Source organism: Hesperophylax consimilis, chromosome 26, assembly GCF_061612785.1.
Source record: "Hesperophylax consimilis isolate HC1 chromosome 26, BYU_Hcon_1.0, whole genome shotgun sequence".
Classification (NCBI taxonomy): Eukaryota; Metazoa; Arthropoda; class Insecta; order Trichoptera; family Limnephilidae; genus Hesperophylax; species Hesperophylax consimilis.
The window spans coordinates 29,139,177-29,164,317 of NC_142861.1; the positions used below are offsets into that span (position 1 = coordinate 29,139,177).

The 25,141-nt window shown below is 36.1% G+C and overlaps 1 protein-coding gene across 1 annotated transcript in view; it reads left to right on the plus strand.

The window, feature by feature from the left end:
• Positions 1 to 25,141, plus strand: part of LOC149411387 (uncharacterized) — a 710,246-nt gene that overhangs the window by 642,426 nt on the left and 42,679 nt on the right. The window contains exons 8-9 of the mRNA XM_089647696.1: positions 8,440 to 8,712; positions 21,956 to 22,070. Coding sequence (XP_089503822.1) covers positions 8,440 to 8,712; positions 21,956 to 22,070 — 388 coding nt within the window. The remainder of the gene's footprint in view (positions 1 to 8,439; positions 8,713 to 21,955; positions 22,071 to 25,141) is intronic.

The window sequence follows — 25,141 nt, forward strand, 5'->3', positions numbered from 1 at the left end:
CCAGCCCGCTATGCAAACATATCATAAAACACACATTGGGAGACAGCCCAAGGTCCTCGAGATAAGAAATTTCCCTTTTTTGTGAAGCTGACAGAATTGGGAATATATCCATAATAACACCGTGGGACATGCCAGGAAAATGTAGAAATGTAGGTCAGTCAAATTATTACATTTTGCAGAACAGATTGTATCTTTTTTTAAATACATCTATTTGAATTATGATTTTGTTTTGCAGAGTCGTTGTCGGTGACAATGCATTCCGTCAACTTGTGGAAATCACGCGTACACACGAAATTGGATGACATTACTGCAGTTAATTTACGAAATAAAGATTGATCCTACTCAATTGGGATATGGCGCAGTTATCAGCTCGTTTGAATGCAATCCCTGGGGAGAAAGGTTCAATTACTGACAGTGCCCAAATGTTCAACATGTTTGACATACTAGATATTAGTCAATTATACATAAAAAAACTACAAAACCACATATTTGACCAAAAACTCAAATTACCATTAATAGACTAGTTAGACAAGCGTGCAAATAGACATAAAAACTCTGACGTAAGTAAACACAATCTTTGGACAAAGACACCGCGAATACCAGCCAATAAAGCATTCAACAATCTCTCACTCGATACGAAAAATGAAGGAAACAAAAAACATTTCAGATACAAAAGTAAATGGTGGATTAAAGAATAAAAAAGACAATATAAGAAAAACTTTATAAGGTAAAAGATTAAAACATGTATACGTAAAAAAAACATACTTCATTTTATGTACTGACGTACCTCATAATTTTTAGAGATTTTTTTATTGTTTTCATTACCACCTGTGTTATTGTTTTTTTATTATTATTTCATCTCAGTTTTATTTTATTTTGTTTCCATTTATTAATTCATGTTATGTTTTTATTAAATGGTAAAATGCGGGTAAAGCAATAAAAAAATCAGCTCGTAATGAAAACAATAAAAAGTATGTAGTGATTTTTCATGGGTCTGCGCTAGTATTTTTTTATATATGATACAATAACTTTACATATTTGAAAACTTTATTTGATAATGTGAGCCTCACTGGGTGCTTTACCCGCATTTTACCATTTTTTATTGTTTTCATTACCACCTGTATTATTGTTTTTTTTATTATTATTTGATCTCAGTTTTATTTTATTTTGTTTCAATTTATCATTTCATCTTATGTTTTTATTTAATGGTAAAATGCGGGTAAAGCACTCAGTGAGGCTCACATTATCAAATAAAGTTTTCAAATATGTAAAGTTATTGTATCATATATAAAAAAATACTAGCGCAGACCCATGAAAAATCACTATGTAAATATTTTAATAATTGTAGGATTTGTGAAGCTGAAAGTATTTATAAATTATGCTTTATATGGGATGCCTGATGCCTGGTTCCTGGTGCCATTCCTATCGAAAACTCCAATGGATGAACGGGGAAAGAACTCGTGAAAACTCAAAGATGGTCTGAACTCCCGCTAAATCATTTAAAGTCCATTCCTATCTAAATAATATGATAGAAATATGGGGAAACACACACATTCCATACTCAAACGATTTACAAATAATACAGAATAAATTTATTAAAAAAAACTGATCAACTTAACCCAGACATCCCCACGAAAAAACTATACCATAAAATGAACTTATAAAAAAATAGAAAATTGTATGAATGTAACATACCTATGCCTTTTAATCTAGATAATATAATATTTTTTTATGATAAACTAATGTTTATAAGAAAAGGTTTTTATGCATTGCACAAAGGATAACAAATTATTATAAGCATTAATTGTCGCCTTAAATATAGACCCAAATTGAAAAAATTCAATTTGTACAAGTACTTCAATTAATTATTTGGCGGGTTGGCAATAAGCCGACGTAGCTCAGTGGTCCAGAGCACCTGACTGGACATCAGAAGGTGCTGGTTTAATTCCCGTCGGCGGCATTTATTTTTACCCAGGAAATTTTTTCAATTTTTATGGATATTTCAAGCGAGTAATTAATGCTTATAATAATTTGTTATCCTTACATATAATACAAAATTGATTTATACGCACGAACCAAACATTTATAGAAAATTAGTATTTTTAATGATTCGCACATATATACTAAGTAGTCGGCGATGTCGCAGGAAGAAAATTTTTAAATTACTTTTTTAACGATGAAATTAATCAAACGGGTACGTGAGTCGGTTGTTAAAATAAGGTTAGAATTTTGATGGATGAGATTAATAAATTCCCTCGAAGCTTGTGTCATCTTTGGGGATGTTATATGATGGCTCTTTTTAAAGAAATGAAGGAGGGGAAGTTCTGGAAATGAAATAGTATGAGAGGTAAGTAGGAATCTTAAGGTCATTGCGTCCAGGAGTCATGGACATATTAAACACTAAACCATGCCTCCTACCGTGATGCAAGGCGATGAGTCGAAGAGAGCAGCTGGAGAGGTCAAAGGGTCTCCCTCAACAGGTCTCTCCCGGTCTGGCCTGCCATCCCTCTGGGCAGAACATGTCTGAATTCTTCACACAATCAATTATCTGAAAATGACATTTAATTTGAAATCGAATTTGAGTGAATTAAACCATATTTCACACAGGACCACAGAAATTGGTTTGTGAAACGTCATGGTTAATCATCAGCGTGTTTATTGTTTAAAATTACTAAATCTTGGAAAACTCCTGCTATTTATTTATTTATTTTTATTATAAAACATTCATATTACTATTATTTCAATTATGACAAAAAATTATTCACGCCGTGCGGATTACGGAAAGTATTCACAAGGCGGCTCGTCTGCAGGTTTTTCCATTTTTTAAACATTACACATGATAATGTCTATCTTTAATGCACTGGTCTCTTCTTCTGATTGCAGCTACTTCCTTTATCATGTTTCCACTATTTCTCCCCGGGATTACCATTTGGGTAAATTTTGTAGATATCTCAACTTCAAACACACTTACTTTACTTAAGTAAGTAAATTTTAACATTTTTAATGCACTTCCTAGAAAGATGCTGGGAAACACTGTGGGGCCACGAAAAACTGTTGTCCATGAAAAAACCATACGTATTTAAACAAAAAAATGAAAAACGCACCCTTTTTCCACATTTTTAATTATTGTTAACAGGAGCTTACACCAACACAATCGTACTGTAATTTAAAATCATCATTAAATCTAGCATTTACTGTAAGCAGAAAATGTAGCATGTGCAATGACGGAGGACTTACTGAGTGGGAATCTCTAGCATTTTTTAACTTGCTTACTAACCGGTCATCACTAATGGGTATACATGAAAAATTCTAAAACTTTTCAAAAACACCCTGTGTTTGGCATCTTTACAAGTAATTTACCTATGGTTTGAAGTAGCTATGTAAATAGGAACCGGCTCAAATCGTTGCCAAATTCCTACATTAAAAGATGAAAATATCTACTTGATAAACAAGCTATCATTTATCAAACTACCACCTACTGCCTGTAGTACACTGCCATTATTTACGGAGGCTTTTGTGAAAGCCTATTTATAGAAAGCACGCAAAGTTTGGCGATGGGTATTCTATTGTTGACTCCAAAAATAGTGGAATGATTTTACGGCGCACGTGTGAACCTTGCTTTCGACATTGCGCCTACGATTGCAAAACAATTTCTGTCGCATTGAAATAGAATTTTATCAGCGCTAGCGGGCAACAGAAAAACAACAAATATACTATGGGTAATTGTGAGAGAGGCGAATGAAGGATGTGCTAGGAATAAAAATAATAATAAAAAACTATAAAAAAAAACAAAAACCAAAACCAACAAAAAACTTTACTTTTTTATTTCTTGGGCATTAACTATGTAACAATTTCTAGACTTTTTTGTTTCATAGAGTTTTATTTTTCAATGTACATTTGTTACTTAATTTTATTTTGTTACCAGTTTCGACACAATCGTGTCATTAACAAGTACAGAAAGATTAGATTTTATTAGGTGAGTATAGTGGGAGGCGTGATTTCGGGGTGAGGGGAGGGGTGAGAAAGGTGGGAGGAGTCAACGTATCATGGAAACATTGTCAATAAAGGTGACTACGTGCACATACAAAACTATTGTTTGGATGTAGGTACCTACATATGCACGTAGAAAACTATTGTTATGATTTAGGTACCTACAATATGCACATAGAAAATTATTGTTATGATGTAGGTACCTACCTATACATTTGCACATAGAAAACTTTTAAAGACACATAGTAAAGTTTAGTGTAGATAGCTGTCCAAATTGTATTTTCAACAATGAACAGAAAATTGATAGAAGTGCGTTCTATGACTTGAGACCTTTCGATTTCTTGTCATTGATCTCAGACAGGCCAAGGAACCTGAACAAAAAATTAAAAATAATAAGTAATAAGTCTAGTACACGTTGGTCCAATCCATTGGTGTGTGCACGCGTTGGCCGCAAGCTTTGGCCGCCAACGTGGCCGGCCAATCCTATTATGGTTGGTTTTTTGTACTCACGTAAAGGATCTTGGCGCCAACCCGCCAACAGTGTTCACACGTCGGCCCCGTCTTCAGTTATTAGTACGCGTTCAGCAGAGACGGTGATGTTAAATATTTCGTGGGTGAGTATTTACATTTACGAGTTACGATGATTAATAATTAAACGTGCTTTTTAAATAAATTGCCGCTGCTGCGATTGTTTTCACATTCATCTGGATCAAATGGCCAACGCAGAACAGGGTACATTCATTGCTTTTTGATTCTCGAAAAAAAAATACGACACTGAAGATACTTTTATAATGACGAATAAATTTTCTATAATTATTTTAAATGTGCCATATTCCATTTGCCGCCTAAACGACATAATCGTTTTAATTCGTGAATTCGGCGGCATTGACGTCACGCTGGGTGACGTTAGTGACAGTCTTACCAGCCAGTGACGGTTTATTTGTCATAATGATGTTGTAGCCGGTTGGAACCGTTTCGGAATCTGCGGTTGTAGATCGTTTTTGAAATCAATAATTGTCAATGAAAATAGTAAAATTACATATTTTTAGTAGGATAATTGTAATCACAAAAATAAACTTTAAATCTGTTAGAGAAAATACCCCATTGGCCAAGAGCATTGGCGCCAACGTTACTAGGGGCATAAGATAATGTTACTTGAAGCACAAAACTAAACAAATTTTGCCTAGAATTTAAATTTTCCTTGAAGCACATCACTAAACAAATGATCCCTAGAAGTTAAATGTTACTTGAAGCACAAAAGTAAGCAAATTTTGCCTAGAATTTAAATGTTCCTTGAAGCATACCACTAAACAAATGATTCCTAGAAGTGTGATCTATGTCGATTCAAGAGGAGAAGCAGATGTCGAAAATTTACACCAAGACAATACTGTTCATAGGCATCAGTCAGGCCAATGAAATTGATGTTATATTGTGCTCAAGAAAGATTGTATGTATTCGAAAATATTTGATTATTTCACCAAAATGCGCTTACTTCTGAGCACACGGACACGCCCACAACATACATCTATCGGTTTACCTCTTCAGTGCTTTTCACGATTTTTTTCCGGTGTTGAAATTGCCAACCGAGACACGTAAAAGTCCAAGGATCTTAGTAATATTTATGGGTCCTTAATGTTAGAATTTTTGTGGTCGAAGATTACCCGACTAATCGCAGGAGAGCTATTTACGATATGGCGGGAGCAGAGCTAATAGTTCATTCAGACCATCCACCCCGAGGTGAAATATGGCTCTATAAAGATCAGGGTGATTTGGCGAAAACATCGATGTTTGTTATCCAACGGTGGTAATCTGTGGGTTTGTACTACACCAGGGTGGGGAATGTTTTTACGTCAGAAGATCGCATTATTTATTTAATAATTATTATACTTGTAGTTTTGTGAACAGTACTAGATTTCGCTTACGAAATCATATATTTAATAAGTCAAAATACCAATCCTCTGAAGTCTTAAGAATAACTAAAACATAAATGTACTATGTTACTTTTTTTATTTCAAATAAGGAATTATACAATTTTTGCAAAGAAATTTCACCATCTCAATCACAATTCTTTTTTCGAACTATCTTCAGAAAGATAGGTAACATAATTTTTGACTGCTCGAAGTAGGAACCACGATAGTGCTAACTTTGGCCGTAAAAAATATACTATCCAACACTGCAACCATCTTAAATCTGAATCGGAAGGTAACAAACAAATTTACAGACAGATGAAATGCCAAATGGTCGAGTTAAAACAACGCGCTGCTACGCTCAGTAAATTATTACATGGTGATGACATAATATTATAGTGTAATAATAAAGTAAATTTAGCTAAAACATATATTATGTGGAACCAACGATATAGAACAGTGTCTACCAAACTGTGTGCGAAGGAAGAAGCTTCAAAATTGTTTATTTTAAATAATTCTCGTTCATTTGAAATTTCTTCAATCTATATATAGGAATATTAAATTAATGTTTCTTCGTTAGTACCCTCTATAGACTCCAAAACTACGGGAACGATTTTGCTGTAAATTACAAAATTTGTTTCAGGAGTGTGTAGAGGTGTTTGAATGGTACACGAAGTCGGGGTCGCCCGAGAAAGACATTACGCATCATCTTTGCACGGGATACGGAGTCGATATAATGTAGTATAATGAATAATTCAAATGTTACAGTATTGGTAAGTACCATCTTTATCTTCTGTCTGAATTATTCTTCACAAAAACGGTTCCAATGTTTAAAATTACACTTCTATTCAATGCAAATTTGAGTTCATTGAACGTGAAACGTATTTCTATGAAATTGGATGACATTACAGCAACACATATACGAAATTATCGTCGGTCCTACCCAATCGCGATTTGGCGCAGTTGTTAGTGCGGTTGATTCCAGTCCCTGGGAGGAAGGTTCATCCTCAGTCAAACCAAAAAAAAAAATATATTAAGTTTTAAAATACATTTTTAAAATTCACAGCAGTTTAAGAGCCGGTCCCTAGGGAGGAAATTTCACTCCTCAATCAAATAAAAAAATCTTTGAAATTGGTTACTAGCCGGCCCGAGAGATGGTGCAACTAGGTCGAAATTTCAAAGTAGATGAATTATAGTTAAAAAATATATTTTTTTTACGGGTTGATTTTATCGTTATTGAATTTATCACTTTGGATTATTTGGCTATACACATTGGATTAATTGATTTTTTTAATTATTCTTAGTAGTGATTTTTTTAATTATCTACATCACAGGTTGAAATCGTGGAATGTGTATTCATAATTATTATACTCAGATTAGGGCAGAAACGATAAGTTTTGAAAATTAGAAACTCCTTTCCGAAAGTTTTATATCATTTGAATTGTCGAAAAAACAGAAGTGTACTTTTGATCATCATCACAAGGCTCTCAAATATTGTACTATAGTGCCGCTGGCCATTGGACCTAGTGTACTATTACATTAAATTAAGGGATTTGTACGTACGAGATTATCCATTACTCTTCCTTTCTAAGCAGACACTCGAACAATTTCCGTCTTTGGATATATTATTTGTAAGCTTGCCAAAATTACAACCCAAAAACATCCCTTTCACTTCGATCAATTTCGAATATTTTAAAAGACAAATGCCTTTTCAATGTTACGTCGTATTTTGTGGTGAATAAATGGAGTTTCCATTTTCCATCAAGTATAATCGCGCAAAGACGATCGAAACGCTTTTTCGGTAGATTCGAATGCCTCTGCCTAATATTGTTATGGTGGTGAGAGTCGCCCTTTCATTGCGTCTGTAAATTCTTCATATCATGTTATTGGGTCTAATTCAAAGGGCTGTAAAAGCTCCAGCCTTCAATTGATACTTTTTTTCAGTTTGATGACTGCAAGCAGTTTGAATTTTAACTTTTCTCGCGCGCAAAAGCGTCCAGTTTTGTGATTCTTTCTATTTTACTGGGATTATTTTCACTAGCACTATCTTCAATTTACATGTCTGAGATGTTTTATTAAATTCTAATGATACCTTACCTTATAAATTTGTACAAATTAAAAAAAAAGTTTTTTGTGCTCGAAAATACTATTAAAAGCAATTTAGGCAAAATTAAGATATAATTTAAATTTAAGATAAAAAACACACCGTATTCTTTAATTAATTCGAACGCATAAAGCATATCTGTCATTGTTTAGTTCGTGACAATTAGGTACTCTTTTAAGGTCCTGCTGCTGAGAGCACCCTTATAATCTCACTTTGTTATATAATATGCATGGTTTATGAGAAATATGTAAAGGTTAGAATGAAGTTATCAACAGTACGTCTTTGCTGATGTTAAAGTGTTTTGTAAGAATTAAAGATCTTGGGAATATGATCCAATTCCCATTCAGGTGGAGTCAGGGGTATATTATCTTCCCATTTAGTATTTTAGAAACATGAAGGCAAAATATATCGACGTACAATTTTTGTTTTCTTTTTCAGCTAAATGGATCTACACACCTAGCAGAGGTGTCCATCTCCCGCGGTGGAGTGGGCAGAAACCTAGCGCAGTGCCTGTTTGGGTTGGGAGCTCGCCCCATATTGATAACTTCAGGAATGCCACAGGATACGCACTTGGGACCTGTGCTATTGGACACTAGGGCGCCCTTTGACTGCAAGACTCCTGCTACTTATCTGGGAGTTTTAAATTCTAAAGGAGAGTGCAAGATTGGATTTGGAGATATGACCGCCCATCAAGCGATCACACCAGATTTGGTAAGTTTATTTAAATTTGATCTGATATGTTGTTGAATAACTGATTCAATATGTACTTAATTTAATTGGTGTGAAATATGGACTGTCTGATCTTGATTCTCCGACGGATTTTAATTCTTAACTTTGGAATCATCGTCATAATCGTTCTATCGTCTAGCTTAACGCGTCAAACTCGGCTTTCCTCAAATGTATTCAATTTTTGCCGATTATTGGTGGCTCTTACTCTTACTCATTCAATGACTATAGTTCTTTTCAGGTTTTCGGTATGTTATGTCTGTGAGCGATCTCTGTTTTTTTCACTCCAAGTCCTCAGCCGGAGACTATTTTTGTCATAATGGTAGTAATATAAGTTTTGAATGGTAGTCAAAGCGTTCTACGAACGTTAATAATATTGTGGTAAACATTTTGTTAAATGCACTTGTTCGAAGGTTTTCTTGTTATTGAAGATTTTGCTTAGAAACTTTGGTGTCAGGGAAACCCCAAATCTACTCAACCAAAAGCTATAGCGTTATTTTTAGACTTATCAAAGGCCTTTGATACGGTTTCCCACGAGTTGCTTCTTAAGAAATTATTATCTAGCATTAATAATACAGCTATGGGTTGGTTCAGATCTTATCTTAGTGATAGAACACAGAAAGTGGAAATAAATAAAATGTTAAGCAATAGTAAATCTATCTCATTTGGAGTACCACAAGGTAGAGTACTCCGGCCAATATTATTTCTTATTTATATAAACGATTTATGCAGTCTAAAAATTCCAGGTAAGATTGTTGGTTTTGCAGATGACACTGCCTTAATATTTGAGGGTAAAAAATGGAGTGAAACTTTTGAAAAATGTGAAACAGGTTTAGGAGTAGTTAATAATTATCTGAGTAAGAATATTTTACTTTAAATACACAAAAAACCAAATACATCATTTTTAGCATTTCTTATAAAATTCAGCCATCTACCTCTCATAATTTAATTATTCACAATTGTGTGCAAACGTGTAACTGCAACCCCTTCGAAAGTGTAGACAGCCTCAAATACCTGGGGGTAAAAATTGATAAATTTTTGAGGTGGAATGATCATGTCAAAATGTTAGTAAATAAAATTAGGAGACTTATCTATATTTCTAAAGATCTCAGACATGTACTAGACAAGGAAAAATTAAAAACAGTGTATTTTGCTATAATTCAGTGTCCACTTTCGTATAATATAGTGTGCTGGGGTTCCTGCCTGAAGACTGTAATAGAACCACTTAATATTGCCCAAAAACTGATTCTCAAAGTTATTTACACGAAAAAATTTACATGTCTTACACAGTTACTTTATAAGGAATGTAATATCATGAATTTTAAACAACTTTTTATCATACAAACGCTATGCAGATTTTTTAACAATATTAGTTCTGCGAAAAGAACGCATAAAATTCGTACTACAAGAATTGGCTCTGGTCTGAACTTTATGGCAATTCACCCTAAATCCTCATTTGGGCAGTGACATTATTTGTACCAGGTCCAATTCTATTTAATAGAATCACATTATCAGATCACATTAAATCGTAAAATTCCTTGTGTACATTTAAAAAGAATGTAAAATTATTTCTGCCATCCGAGGATTTCCGACATATTCTTTCATCTTTGTCCTTTTAAATTGTGGCATAATATTTTGAATACGTTTATTTTTTCATCCTTTTCTTTTTATAATGTAAATTATTTTTTCTCTCTTTCTTTCTTTTCTGTTTTTAAAAATAATAGTTTATTATCATTTTTCTTGCAATTAAATATCAACTCGAGCCGCCAGACTCCTCCTATCTGGACTGCCCGGGCTTTACCCTCGCAAGCAAATTTCGACTCAAAGGAGGAGTCTGCCTCTATAGTCGAGCTGACGTCAACTGTGTACGACTATTGAGTCTGGAAAACTCCAGATTCGACGTAATGTGGGTGCGCGTCAATCTTGCCAGTACGGCAAGATTCTACGCATGTCTATACCGCTCACCGAACCATAGCGAATCAGACACTTCCGAGCTCTTCAAAAATTTGAGCGATACTATTGATGATCTCTTGCCCCGCTACCCTTCGGCCGAGTTTGTTGTTCTGGGGGACTTCAATGTTCATAACGAACCATGGTTGAAGTTCTCAGGCCCAACGGACTCGGCTGGCCGACAGGCGGAATCCTTTGCCATTTGCTACGGATTAGAGCAATTAGTTCAGGAGCCTACAAGGGTTCCTGATGTCCAGACCCACCGCTCCAATCTGTTAGACCTATTCTTAACTACTGTGCCACACGGTTATAAGATTGACGTCACAGCGCCTCTGGGATCATCTGACCACTGCCTAGTGACGACATCAATCCCTGTTAGCTTCAGACCAACCAATGAGAGACTGAGGAGAAAAGTGTGGCACTATAGGTCAGCAGATTGGTTCGGTATGCGGGCCCATTTCAACGCTTTTCCGTGGTCAGCTGTTTATTTTCGGACTTCGGACCCTTCAAGATGTGCCCAGAAGATTGGTGAAGTCATCAAATCGGCGATGGATGGCTTCATACAATCGACTACTAAAGAAACTGGTGTGGGCTCAAAGCCGTGGTTCAGTCGACAATGCTCCGAAGCAGTTCGACGAAAAAACGCGGCTTACCGAGCCTACAACACATCTCGAACGCCCGAAAGCAGATTAGCATACAACAAATCGGCAAAGGAATGCAAGAGAATCATTAATAGGTCAAAATTCGAACACGACCTGCAGATCAGCAAAAAGCTGGCTGCCTGCCCGCATGGCAGCAGAGCATTCTGGTCGCTTGCGGGCTCAATAGGTCGAAATTTTTGCAAACCCAGTTTGCCACCTCTTACCAGACCTGACGGCTCACTAGCAAACACCGCCACCGAAAAGGCTAACTTATTAGGGAAAATGTTTGCGGAAAACTCGACCCTCGACGACGGGGGTGCTGTTCCGCCGTCGGTTCCTCACTGCGGCTTCTATATGAAAAAGCTGAGGATCCGGCATCGGGATGTACTCCACGTCATACGGGGGCTCGATGTTAACAAAGCTAGTGGACCTGATGGAATACCTGCCCTGGTATTGCAGAGGTGTGCTGCGGAAATAGTTCCGGTTTTGACAAAGCTCTTCAAAATGTCCCTGAAGTGTGGCACTGTGCCCTCTGGTTGGAAAAAAGCGGTAATTCACCCTATTCCCAAGAAAGGTGACCGCTCCAACCCGGCCAACTACCGCCCCATAGCGATCACATCAGTTCTGTCCAAAGTGATGGAACGTGTGATCAACGACAAACTGCTCACATACCTCGAGAAGAACAAAATTATCAACGACCGTCAATACGGATTCCGGCGGAACCGCTCGTGCGGTGATCTTCTCGCGTATGTGACGCATGTTTGGGTGCGGTGCCTGGAACGTCACGGTGAGACCCAAACGGTCGCACTAGACATATCCAAGGCCTTTGACCGGGTCTGGCACCGAGGACTTGTCAACAAATTGCATTCTTACGGACTTCCCGCATCCCTGTGTACGTGGATTGCTAACTTTTTAAGGGATAGGTCGATTCAGGCGGTTGCTGACGGTTTCACCTCTTCCTCGCACTCCATAAATGCTGGCGTCCCACAGGGATCGGTTCTGTCTCCGACTTTGTTTTTGTTGCACATCAATGACCTTTTGACATGTGCACCGATTCATTGTTACGCGGATGACAGTACAGTTCATGATAGCTTTTTGTTTGATAAGCCCCCAAAGGGCACACAAACTCCAACGGCTCGGAGGGCTTTGAAGCAGAGAATGGACGGTTATCTCGAGAGTATTTCCTCCTGGGGTAAAAATAATCTCGTTGAATTTAATGTTTCAAAGACCCAATCCTGTCTGATTACGTCTAAAAGGGATCCAAATGATAATCTAGTCTCCTTCAACGGAAGCAATCTTCCGAACAGGCCTTCCATTGATATGCTTGGTGTAACTATAAGTGACCAGCTCAGGTACGGGGGCTCCATCGAAGCCAGAGTAAAGTTGGCCTCTCAGAAGCTGGGCGTACTGTACAGGGCCCGCAGATACTTTAATAGTACACAACTGCTCACCCTGTACAAATCGCAAGTGCGCCCTACGGTCGAATTTGGCAGCCATCTCTGGTCTGGAGCCCCTAAATACCTGAAAAAAACCCTTGACTCTGTGCAGAAACGGGCGGTCCGTTTGATAGATTCCCCAATCTTAACAAACGGACTGCAATCTTTAGAGCACAGGCGTCAGGTAGGTATGCTGTCCTTGTTCTATCGGTATTACAATGGAAGATGCTCTGAGGAACTAGCGTCATTGATCCCTTCGGCACCGGTGCGTAGTCGAGATACACGCCAAACGCGCGCCCAACATTTGTACACAATTGACACTTGTCACATGAGAACGGGTCGCTTCTACGATTCGTTCTTAAGTTCAACAGCTCGGCTGTGGAACGAACTGCCGGCCTCTGTGTTTCCTCCCTCCTACAACATGGGACTCTTCAAGACCCATGTTCACTCCTTCCTCTCCACAAAAAGACCCCCCACACAGCATCCCCAAAGATGACATAGGCCCTGAGGGAAATTATTTTCTTCAGGGCCTCCTGTGTGGAGTAAATATAAAAAAAAAAAAAAAAGGTGTATCATGGTCATCCTACATTTTTACAACATTATACTGTAATGAATAGGCTGATAGGTACCATGTAGGTTAGAGTGGAGTGAAATCTTTTTTTTCACTGGTCGGTAATGTAAGAGTCAAAATTTGGTGCCTTTTAGGTTTAATTTAAGCCATGTAAAATATTATACCATTTGGTTTAGGGTAACTGCCTCCGCAACGGCATCGAATTTATGAAAATAATCGGTTTTACACTCTAATTTGAAGTAATGTTTATGTACGATATTTTTGAATAAACATACCTACCTATTTTTATCAAGAAAGTTTACTTGGTATAATATAGATTTGACACAAAATAAAAAGAAGTTCGAATTTGTGTTTTATAATTTAAATAAGGGGAGAGAGGAAGCGCGGGAGGTGATACTGAGCTTGCTTGCACTTGTCGCGTCTCGAGTCGCGCGTCGTCAGTGCTCTATCGTTCGTGGCTCGGATCAGTCACACGCTCGTTTATCGTTAAAAATACGTTCGATAATCTTTCGTTGCAACCATGCAAAGAACTCGGAGTGTATTCAAATGTCCTCTATTTGGTGATGTTTGTGAGATGAAAGAAAACGTTCTACCTACTTATGAAGATGTAGAGAAATACTATGAGTGGACGAGACATCAACTGAAATTGCAATTAGAAACTGCAAAAGAACCAATTTTTGGCGAGATAGCAGACATAGTAACGTCGAGAATTGAAAATATATCTATGGCAAACGGCATTTATTCCTACAGTGACGCGAACAAGGATCATTCAAATGTTGAAAGCATATCATCTAAAGTGCAAAAATCTACTCAAATCTATCAAGAGGCCCTCCCCGGACGAGTTAAATAGTTTTCAGCAAAGAAGTAAGATACTTTTTGATATTTCAGCATGCAAGTGCAAAGAATTCGCTCAATGTATCTGTCCTAAGGATAAAAAGGTTCCTAAACGAGAGCAAACTTTTTAGACCGATCAAAGAACGTCTCGGATAATGGTAATCAGCGGAATCGACGTAACTGCTACAAAGAACATGCAAAAAAACTCTAAAAAGGAACCATGAACGAGAGAATCGCCGAAACACATCCTTTAGCACTTCAACGTTAGCTGATTTAAATGCTAGTATTTCTTCAGCGACATCATCAGAGACAGAAAAATCTGATTGCTCCATGATCAAAGGCGTTATTAAAAAGATAATAAAAAAATCGACGCTTAATTTTCCTACGTTATCGAAGACATGTGAAAGGTATGGAGTGTCTGACAGAGCAGCAGCAGCAATAGCATCATCTGTTTTGTTCGACATTGGGTCTGATGTTGAGGTCATTGATCGGCACAAGTTACGAAGAGAGAGAACTAAAACTAGAGAAAAAATAACGGAAAATGCAACAATTACAGAGCTCTTGGCCTTATACTTTGACGGGAAAAAAGACAAAACTTTGAATATTGTTAAAAAGGGCGGTAAATGCTACAGGAATATGGTTGTGGAGGAATATATCTCACTAATTCAAGAGCCGGTATCCATTTACATGGGATACGTGGTACCTGATGTTGGGACAGCAAAAGGAATAGAAACCGCGATAACAGGGTTTCTGTTACATAAAGAAGTTTCCCAAGATAGAATTATGGCAATTGTTTGCTATGGTACGAATGTAAATACTGGAAAGTATGCTGGAATTATAAGACTGCTTGAGAAAAAGCTACAAAAACCACTTCAGTGGATAATTTGTTTGCTTCACATGAACGAACTGCCTTTGAGACATCTGTTTCTTCATCTCGATGGGTGTACTTCGGGACCTAAATCTTATATTGGTCCACTGGGAAAATCACTGGAAACCTGTGAAAAGCTGCCTGTTAAAAAATTTGAACGCATCGAAGGTCAAATGCTACCAGAAAAGGCCAAAGATCTGAGTTCAGACCAAGAGTAGAGACTTGCATAAAATTGTCTCGGCGGTAATTTCAGGTGAATTTCCAGAAGACCTAGGCAATAAATCTCCAGGAAAACTATCACATGCCCGTTGGATCACGCGTGCTAACCGAATACTAAGTTTGTATGTATCTACTGAAGAACCATCTGAAAATTTGAAAACTCTGGCTACTTTTGTGGTCAAAGTTTACGCACCGTCTTGGTTCTCAATTAAAAATAAACCATCATGCAAAGATGGCACGCGTCATCTGTTAAATATCATTAAGGCCTCCAGATACCTGCCAGAAACTCTAAAAAAAATATAGATCCTGTTATCCAAAGAAACGGCTACTTTGCGCATCCTGAAGGGATTCTACTTTCGATGATAACAGATGATAAAAAACATGTTAGAGAGCTGGCAGCCCGCCGCATACTAAAGGCACGCAGTACTGCTCAACCTCCAACACCTAGAATGTTTCAAGTGTCATTGATAGATTTCAATGCTTCTACCTATATTGATTTAATAAATTGGCAGGAAAACTTAACCGAACCACCGATTTTGAAAAACTTATCGGACCAGGAAATTCAGAATATCGTGGAATCTGGTGGCGAAAGCGAACTATTGTTTATAAGGCTTCCCTGCCATACTCAAGCTGTTGAAAGAGCTGTAAAGAATACGACAGAAGCTTACATTTCTCAGTGCACAAGAAAGTCGCGACTAGGTGCCATAAATGCCAAGCTGGAATCGCGGAACATAATGCCTAAATTTGAAACTAAAAAGGATTTTAAACCTCAATAATAAATGTATAATTTTTCAAGTTTGTTTCAAATTTCAAGAGCTGTAAAGACTACGACAGAAGCTTCCATTTCTCAGTGTACAAGAAAGTCGCGGCTAGGTGATGCCAGGCTGGAATCGCGGAACAAAATACCTAAAATTTAAACTAAAAAAGGATTTTAAACCTAAATAATAAATGTATAATTATGTTTCAATTTTTTTTTTTTAGAGCGATGTTAATAAACATCTTAATATATATTGTTTTTCATTTAACACCTACTTACCACTAAATTAATCATAATGTATCGCCTTATAAAATTTTAACTTTTTTACCCTAATTTTCAATTTTTGGGGTCACTGCGGAGGCAGAAGATCTTAATTAAATGAAATGAAAAATCCCACGTATTTTTATTTTAACATAAGGCACAAATCCCCCCCTCTTAGAACTCTGAATCATAAAAATTTATTTTTCTCATACATCCGTGCTCCAGACTAATGTAGGTATCCAATTCGTAGAAACGTCAATGTAACAATATTGTTATCTTAATATATAATCTTTGTGCCATTTTTTATTATTTTGTAAAATTATTAATCTCAACACAGGCTTGTCCTAGTGAGTTTAAAATTCTAACCTAAAAAAATGAAACAATGTAAAGAAACGATAAATAAATAAATAAATTCAAATTTAAGATGCATTTTGTCACTTAGTTTTTAATTTCATGGACGACAAACTGATACCACAAAACAGTTAAAACTGTAAGTAACTAATGAAAATTCAATATTTTAGTGGCACACTTATGTTAAATTTAAAAGTATTATAGCATATGTACACATGTATTATCTCCTGCCCATCAGTATGGGAATATCAGTGTAATAAACAGATATGTTCTGTTCGCCGTTTTCAACAGCCCGCAGCGGGAATACCAGGCAAGGCTTCGTACGAAACAGAAAAACGGGAATATTCAATTCAATGTAAAATAGCTGCTGGCCTAAGGCGAAATGCTAATGGGTTTCCTCAATTGTATTTGTGCCATTCCGACATGTTTCTAGCTAAACATGCCCATACAGGGTGTTAAGGGACGTCCTTGACTTACTCTATCCAGTGATTCCTGACATTATTTGGAGTTTGTTCTCTTGTGTGGAGTTAATATTAAAAAAAAGTAAAAAATATAAAAAAAAATTTGGGCTCCGGTGACTTTTGATGGTTTTGCTTTTTCAACAAAAAAACATCAAAAATCAGTAGGAATTGTTGGACAGCTAAGGTCGATGCGAAAGTTTGAGCGGTTACTCTGCTCAGTGATCAGTGGTGATCGAAGAGTGGAAGAATTTTTTTAATTTAGTAAAAACATCAAAAGGGTGATCGTAGACCAAAATTTCGTTTGCATTTTTTACACTTCTTATTTATTTTATTTTACTCTTATTTCTTACACCATCCTTTTTTCAACAAGTTCGTCTATTCCCAGCGATTTGGGATGTAAAAAAGGACGTGTTCAATTTTGGTGTTTGGTACCGTGAACGGTACATATTATGTATATTGCTACCGATTTTCGTACAGTTTAAAATGGCTGACATTATTTGCCATCTATTATCTCCTATTGTTTTATGTAACTATATTACGTGGAAATTTTGCATGTTTATTACGTTTTATATTTTAAATATTATTAAAAAATACTACATTATGTATTTATTATTAATTGTGAATGTTTATTACGATTTGACATTTTTTAGTAAATCATACACGAGAACTTATCACACGATAATTATCTTATGTGTGTTAACCTCATCTAATAACATACTTATATTAATTAATTAATAGAGACTGCGTTGTGACAGACATTGCTTTGGCATCTGCACTGCCGTGTTTTGGTGATTTCACCTCACATAATATACGAATATCGGATCGATCAAGTTAAGATGATCAGGTAGGCAATTTTGCCAAGACATAGTACCTTTAAAAATCATTATGATAAAGGTTCACCGAAAACTGGTAAACATAAACATCGATTGGATAACGACCAAGCACGTGACACAGCTCGCAAATGACAGTGACAGATGCTTTCATGACTGTGATATATGATTATGATTATGATCAAGGTGTTGCCATGTTTTGACGAGTTAGTACCATCCCAAAATATTATTTCTTCTCTAAAGAAAACTATTTGTATGAAATCGTAGGTATGAAAATATTGATTTTGTAAAGCGAAAATACTTCATATGGGTCTCGATATGGGGATCGGTATGTAGTATAATACTAAAGTTTATCGATGTGCCGGAAGTTTGAAGAGCGGGGTGGAACCGCTTTCAACTTCCTACTTCCTAGTTACCTACTGGGTGGACCCTCTGGCTTTTAGCATCAAAGGTGACGGTCACTCCTCTTTTTATGGGGAGAATACCGCACAAGAGTCCCAACTGCTCCCAATCATCTGGAGCCAGTGAGACTACTGCATCCCCATTGCGGTATGTTGTGAGGCTAAGTTAGTGGGGATGGGAAAGAGATGGGAAAAAATATGGAGATGGGGAGTACCTGGCTATTCATATCTGGTCACCAAACACAGCTAAAGCCATTTCAAGCAACTTTTTAATTCTGAAGGGTGGTCTTACCAGGGCGAAATTGAGAGTGTATTTAAATTTTAAAAAGGCAGTATAGCCGTTTATGTATTTAAAATAAAAATAATAAAAAAATAAATAAAAATAATAGAAAAAAAAATAAAAATCTGGAACATGCCGCAAGTATATTATATATTATTTTAAATTAGTAAATTGTAAGCTAACAAAAATTAATCAAATAAAATTTACTTGCGCACGTTGGAATTTGAACCCGTGACCTTCAGATTGCTACTCGAGAGCCCTATCCCTCGACCACAGAGGCTGTCGAATGAAAGTGCATACAAAAATTATAATCATAATTACAACAACACTATGAAAATTTGATACAGTTAAGGATTATTGCTAGAGATGGCAAAATTTAGCATTAATTTTCAGATTTTTTAGCATTAACAATTGGAAATTTAGCATTTTATAGCATTTTGAGGCATAATTTAGCATTTTGTAGCAAAATAGAAAAAATGTATTTCCTGAATGTTTTTAGCGCATATTTTAAGTATTTTTGGTAAAATGTATGTTTAACCTTCATTAGCAAGTATTTCCATGTGAAAGATTATAAATAATTAATTTTAATATTAAATTAATAAGGAAGGAAACTCTAAGTACGGGTCGAACACAAACACAACAAATGCAGATTGCGATTAACATCAATAGGCGTCATTTATTTCGCACAATTTGTGTAATGTCAAAAAGCAATATTAGCCTACAGTACAAAAATGTTAAATATTTACACATAAAATAGTAACAAAATTATAAAAAATCGTAGAAAAGGCTTCCAAAAATGAAATAAAGTAGGCATATTTGAAATACAGGTAAATACAAAAAACAATGGAAAAGGCACTTTACTGATTCAATGATAGCATTGCGCACGTTTCAATAGGGGGCTCCTTCATTCTCGTACGCCTGTCAGTCATTACTAAATTGTAGTGACTGAAAAAACGCTCTGCATCAACACTATTTACAGGGGCATTCTCACATATTATTTTAATACCCGGTATTTTCGGGAAATTCGCGCCTATTTCGCTAAATAGAATAATTTAGCTGAAATACGGCCAAAATCACGTTTTTCGCGTTAATTCGCGAAATAGAAATCACTGGAAACACTTTCAAATGCCTTGAAACGCAAAGAAAACTTATAAATGCCCTATTTTCGAACAATAAATATTTTTTCGCGTTTTTAGTTAAAACGAAATTTTGCCATCTCTAATTATTGCACATCTCCTTGATGTTTTGATAATTTTTATAGCGCCGTTTTCGTGAGAAAATCATTTCAAGGGCGCTAAACAAATTAAAAACTGTAAATTATCTATACTTAATTTTTTAAAGAAGCAATGCTGAAAGCGCCAGTTTCATTACCCACACGATGCACTCTCTGAAAACTAATTCTAGTTCTAATACATAAAATTACTGACAGAAACTAAGATCTACATTAAATGGAGCATGAAGTCTAGTGTCGTATAATTTATTTGGTACGCGATAATTAATCATACTCACTAGGTAAGAGCTGTCTAAATGTCTGTTAATAGTTTTAAACAATAGTAAAATATCGCAAATTTTTCTTCACTGTAAAAATTCGGGTAGTACCTTCATAACTATGTCTATAGGCATCTTTAAAGTAGATGATTTTTTTTTTCACCACGACCAAGACATTATGCAGCATTTCCCGAGTGGTATTTTTTTCAAAAGATAACATTATGTGATGAATTTTATGGATTATTCTATTCTGAATTAATTGTTTTCAATACCCTGAAAAAAGACCTTTTTAAAAAAATAACCAATTTGAAACCCTCTCCGCTCTTTTAATTACAGGTGAATTGTATTCTGTGGAAGACGTGGAAACAAAATACTCATATTACAGTACGTTGGCAGAAGTACGAGTTGGAGGAAGTATGATCATGAGTTGGGAAATCAGATGACCAGACGATAAAGAAAAACCTTTCTTAGAAGGCATACTATTGAATTGTCTTTTCCGAATCAGTCAATGCTGAAATCGAGGATTGACAGGAAAGAGAAAAGCACGAAGGCCAAAATGAAAAAGATGGGAATAGTGTGCCTCTAACGCAAGAATCATTTCCCATATGGTAGCAAATCTCGTCTTCGTTGTACCCTGTTCGAAAAAAAAATCCAACGGGCTATCGTTGCGGAGCTTGTAACCGCTCTCTTCACTTTGACTTTCGAACAATTACCACCTGGAAAATAAATAGCCCAGATTCGGCTAATTTTCCTTTATTGATTTTAAGAATTAAATTTTTTGTCATAATATTTGTCCATTCATTCATTCATTTTTTGTCCATTAATTAAGCGATATTTTAATTAAATTATTTGCTAAAATCATTATTACATTTTTTAGAGTTAACATACATTTGCTTTGTACTTCTTGTCTAGTAATAATTTGTACCCTGAAGATGCTCGAGTAAAGCGAAACCGGTCGGTTCTAAAAAATTATTAAAAACTCGTGGTTTTAAAACAAAAAGTATTTGATTTTATTAAAAAAAATTCATGTAGGTAATGGGTCAAGTAATTGCATTGAATGACTATAATTTATAACACAATTGGAAAATGTAGTTAATTATTTATGTACCTTAAAAATTTGTGATGCCTTACTTCAATTTTATGTGAATGTATATTTGCTTCGTATTAATAATAATAATAATAATAATTGGCTAATTTATATAGCGCCGTTTTCATGAGAAATCACCTCAAGGGCTGTTAGTAAATAAATAAAGAAGAGCAGAGACAGGAGTTTACGGCTTTACCCTCTTTATGCACTTTCACTAAAACTGCACTCAGTTTTCTAGATCGAAGGGCAAACAAAAACATGATTTTTATTTTTCGTATTTAAACGAAAATCTTATATTTTCTTAAACGGAAATATTTTAGTATTGTTTAAAATGGAAACATATCAGCTTAACCAGCTAGTAGCCGAGTGAACAAGTGCGTCGGTTTCCCACTCAGACTTCGTGAGTTCAAACCACTGCTAGCTAAGCCCTCCATCATTTCACAAGAAACATTTTCGGATAAAATAAAAGTGTGATTTTTTGTAATTCTGTGTCTTCAATGTGTATCATTTTGGCACCTAGCCGGAGGCTCCTTCGACATTTTGATACTATGGAAAACTTTATGTACTATTTTCCTTGTCCTGTGTCTTCAATGTGTACCATCATGGAAAAATGATCGAGATAAAGAAAAACCTCTATAAAGGCAGCGTTATTCCTAAAATATCAGGGATGATTACCAAGCTTATAAAACATTCTGACGACATGATGGCTTGGAGGATCTAAAATACAATAATGTAAGCCCAATAACTAATGCTATCAATCAATCCCTACAAATATTCCTTTTCGTTATTCCAGGTCCTGCAGAACAGGACGGCTTTAGAAGCGGCACCCCTCATAGTCCTGGACGGAAACATTCCTCACGAGACGATGGAGTGTGTTCTTCAGCTGGCCGAGGAACTGGATACTCCAGGTTAGTTCGCTTTGGATTCATACAACCAAGAAATCTACTTTGTTGGAATATTGTCATTCAGATTTATCGAATTATAGTTTCTTTGCTGGCGTTTATTAAAAAAATTATTTACAATATGGAGAACAATGGTATCAAGTATCGACACGGTTCGTTTTCTACCGTTCGATTTGATGAAACCGAAACAGAAACTAGAAATGGAAGTAATAAGTTTAAGTTGGAAGTGGGAGTGGTAATGGTAATGTAAACGGAAATGGGAATTGGAAATGGAGAGGAATCGAAAATGTAAGCGTAAATGGAAATTGAAATGGAAAATTCAATGGAAATGGAACTGGAAATGTATATGTACATGTAAACGGAAATGGTAATGTAAACAAAACAGATTATTTTTCTCTTATTCCGCTTCACTCTTAATACGCAATATTTCACTTTCAAATAAATGGATTTAGGTTTATTAATTCAAAACATGATTTATTATGCCGGAGGAGACGGAAAAATACGCACTTTAATTTTAATTTCGTTTATTAAGTCACTTACGCGATATGTCAATTAGTATGCGGCGCCGTTATAGTCGCAGCCGATGGCGACTAAGTTCATATCAAGAGTTGGATTATATTCATAATATCCAGAGATGTGCTTTATTTCAAATAAATCCATTTCAAATGGAAATGCAAAATGCAAAATGGGTATTTTCCATTTTGCATTTTAAAAAAAAACGTTCGGTTGAGGACTGCAACCGTCACCTCGCGGAGAAAATTCAGCAGCTAGAGGCGGACCTAGGACCTGTGATGCAACGTGTCGCTGAAGCTACTGAGGCGACCATGTCATTTGCGGACATCACCAAAATAAAAACTAAAGATGCGACTCCATTGCCGATCACTCGTACAGGACAAGCAGTAGGACCTACAAAGCCTACTATATGCGTTTTTTCCTAAGCTGGATAGCATTAAAGACAGCGAGGAAACAAAACAAAATGTAAGAAAAAACTTTAAAGCCCTCAGCTTTAGGTGTCCGAGTAACCGGCATGAGAAACATACGAAATAAGGGAGTAGCGATTCATACTGCCAGTGTTGAAGACCAACAAAAATTATTAATTGCGCTCACTAATACGAATTCAAGTACTTTAAGCGCACGACTACCAGCAAAAAGACATCCCAAGGTAATATTTTTCAATGTACCTAGAGAGTTATCCGATGAGAGCTTCCTGAATAGCGCTTTAGCTGGAATTCCAAACATGGAGCAAATGGACACTGGAGAGATGATTTCGAATTGCCGACTCAGCCATTTGGCTGGCGCTCGATCTGGCTCAACCTGTCATCGAGTGTATGAGGTTCCGGCTAAGCTACGTCATCTGTTAGTAGAACAGGAACGGGTATTCGTGGATTGGACGGTGTGCCGTGTACGAGATTTTATAGGGCTTACTGTGTGCTCTAATTGCCAGATGACTGGACATTCATTCAAATTTTGTAAGGAAAAACCAAGATGCGCTCACTGCGCCAAGGAAGGACACGGACGTGAATCGTGCCCAAGCGCTGAAGCCAAGCCGGTATGTGCAACATGCACGAGGTTCGGTAAGGCCGCGGACCACCTGACGGGAGACAAGGAATGCCCAGCTTATCAAGCAGCACTATCCAGGGACTTGGCAACCATCGACTATGGCTTTAAATAATTATATAGAAGATGACTGTGAAGTGGACTTTATAAGAACAAACAATTTGAATCAATGGGTAAAAATGAAACGTAAAAGTGAGATAGGAGATTTAATTTGCATCCAAGTTAATATTAGATCAATATGTAAATATTGGGATGTATTACATGTATACTTAAATAGTTGCTGGGAGTTTGTAGACATTTTAATGCTATGCGAAACTTCCATACAAACTGACCTTATTGATTTATATGAGATACCGGGCTACACATGCTATAACTATTGCCGCACTAACAAGTCAGGTGGGGGCATTCTACTATATGTTCGGAATAATATTGTATTCAAACAAAAACAACTAGAATCGTTTTATTTTGAAAATGTATTCGGTGTAATTACTCTTCCAAATAAAGAAAATATTAGTATTTTAGCAATATATCGACCGCCGAATCTTAGCAAACAATCATTTATTGGGGAAATAACATCTGTTTTGACAAGTTTCATAGATCCTCTCGATAATGTTTTGTTCTTTGGGGATGTTAATCTAAATTTGATGAATTACCAAGATCCTGCTGTAATCTCATATGAAAATATTCTAGCTAGCAATTACTTAATCAAGTGTATAGACGGCGTGACTAGAGAAGCAATTGTAGACGGACGCGTTACACGCTCATGCATCGATCACATTTATGTTAGGTACAATAACGGGCATAAACAAGTGGACGCGTTATCAGCGTGCGTATGCGAGATTGCTATAGCAGATCATTACATGGTCGCAGTTAATATTAAATATGACGAGCAAAAGGAACCTTTAAACATTGCGAAGGAGATTATTGTTTTGTCCCAAAAACGTATAGACAGCCAAATACATAAAATAAATTGGAATTCCTTACTTGATGAACAAGACAGTATTACACTGTATCAAAAAATTAAAAACAATTTTATTAACCTATACGAAAGATGCACAGTATCATTCCTGAAAAAACCGAATAAAAGACCAAACAGGATCAAAAATTGGATAACTACTGATATTTTAGAGAAAATTAAAAAAAGAGATTTGCTATTTCGAAGGTGGAAGAATTCACCAACCAATAAAAATTACGAAAATGAATACAAGGCCTTTCGAAATAATGTTAACAAACTAATTACTAAACAAAAATCATATTTTTTTAAAGATAAATTTAATACATGTTTCAATAATACTAAAAAAACGTGGGATGAGATAAATAAAATTTTAGGAAGAAAAACTAAAAGCAATTGTGATGAAGTCATCTCGCGATATGTGATAAAAGATCAGACAGTGGAAAGTGTAACTAACCAATATGTGAATTATTTTTCAGATACTATATGTCATATGTTGCACAAGTGTGATTTTAAAGCATCTAATATTGATACAGTAGAATTACCTCACAGTATGTACCTACCTAAA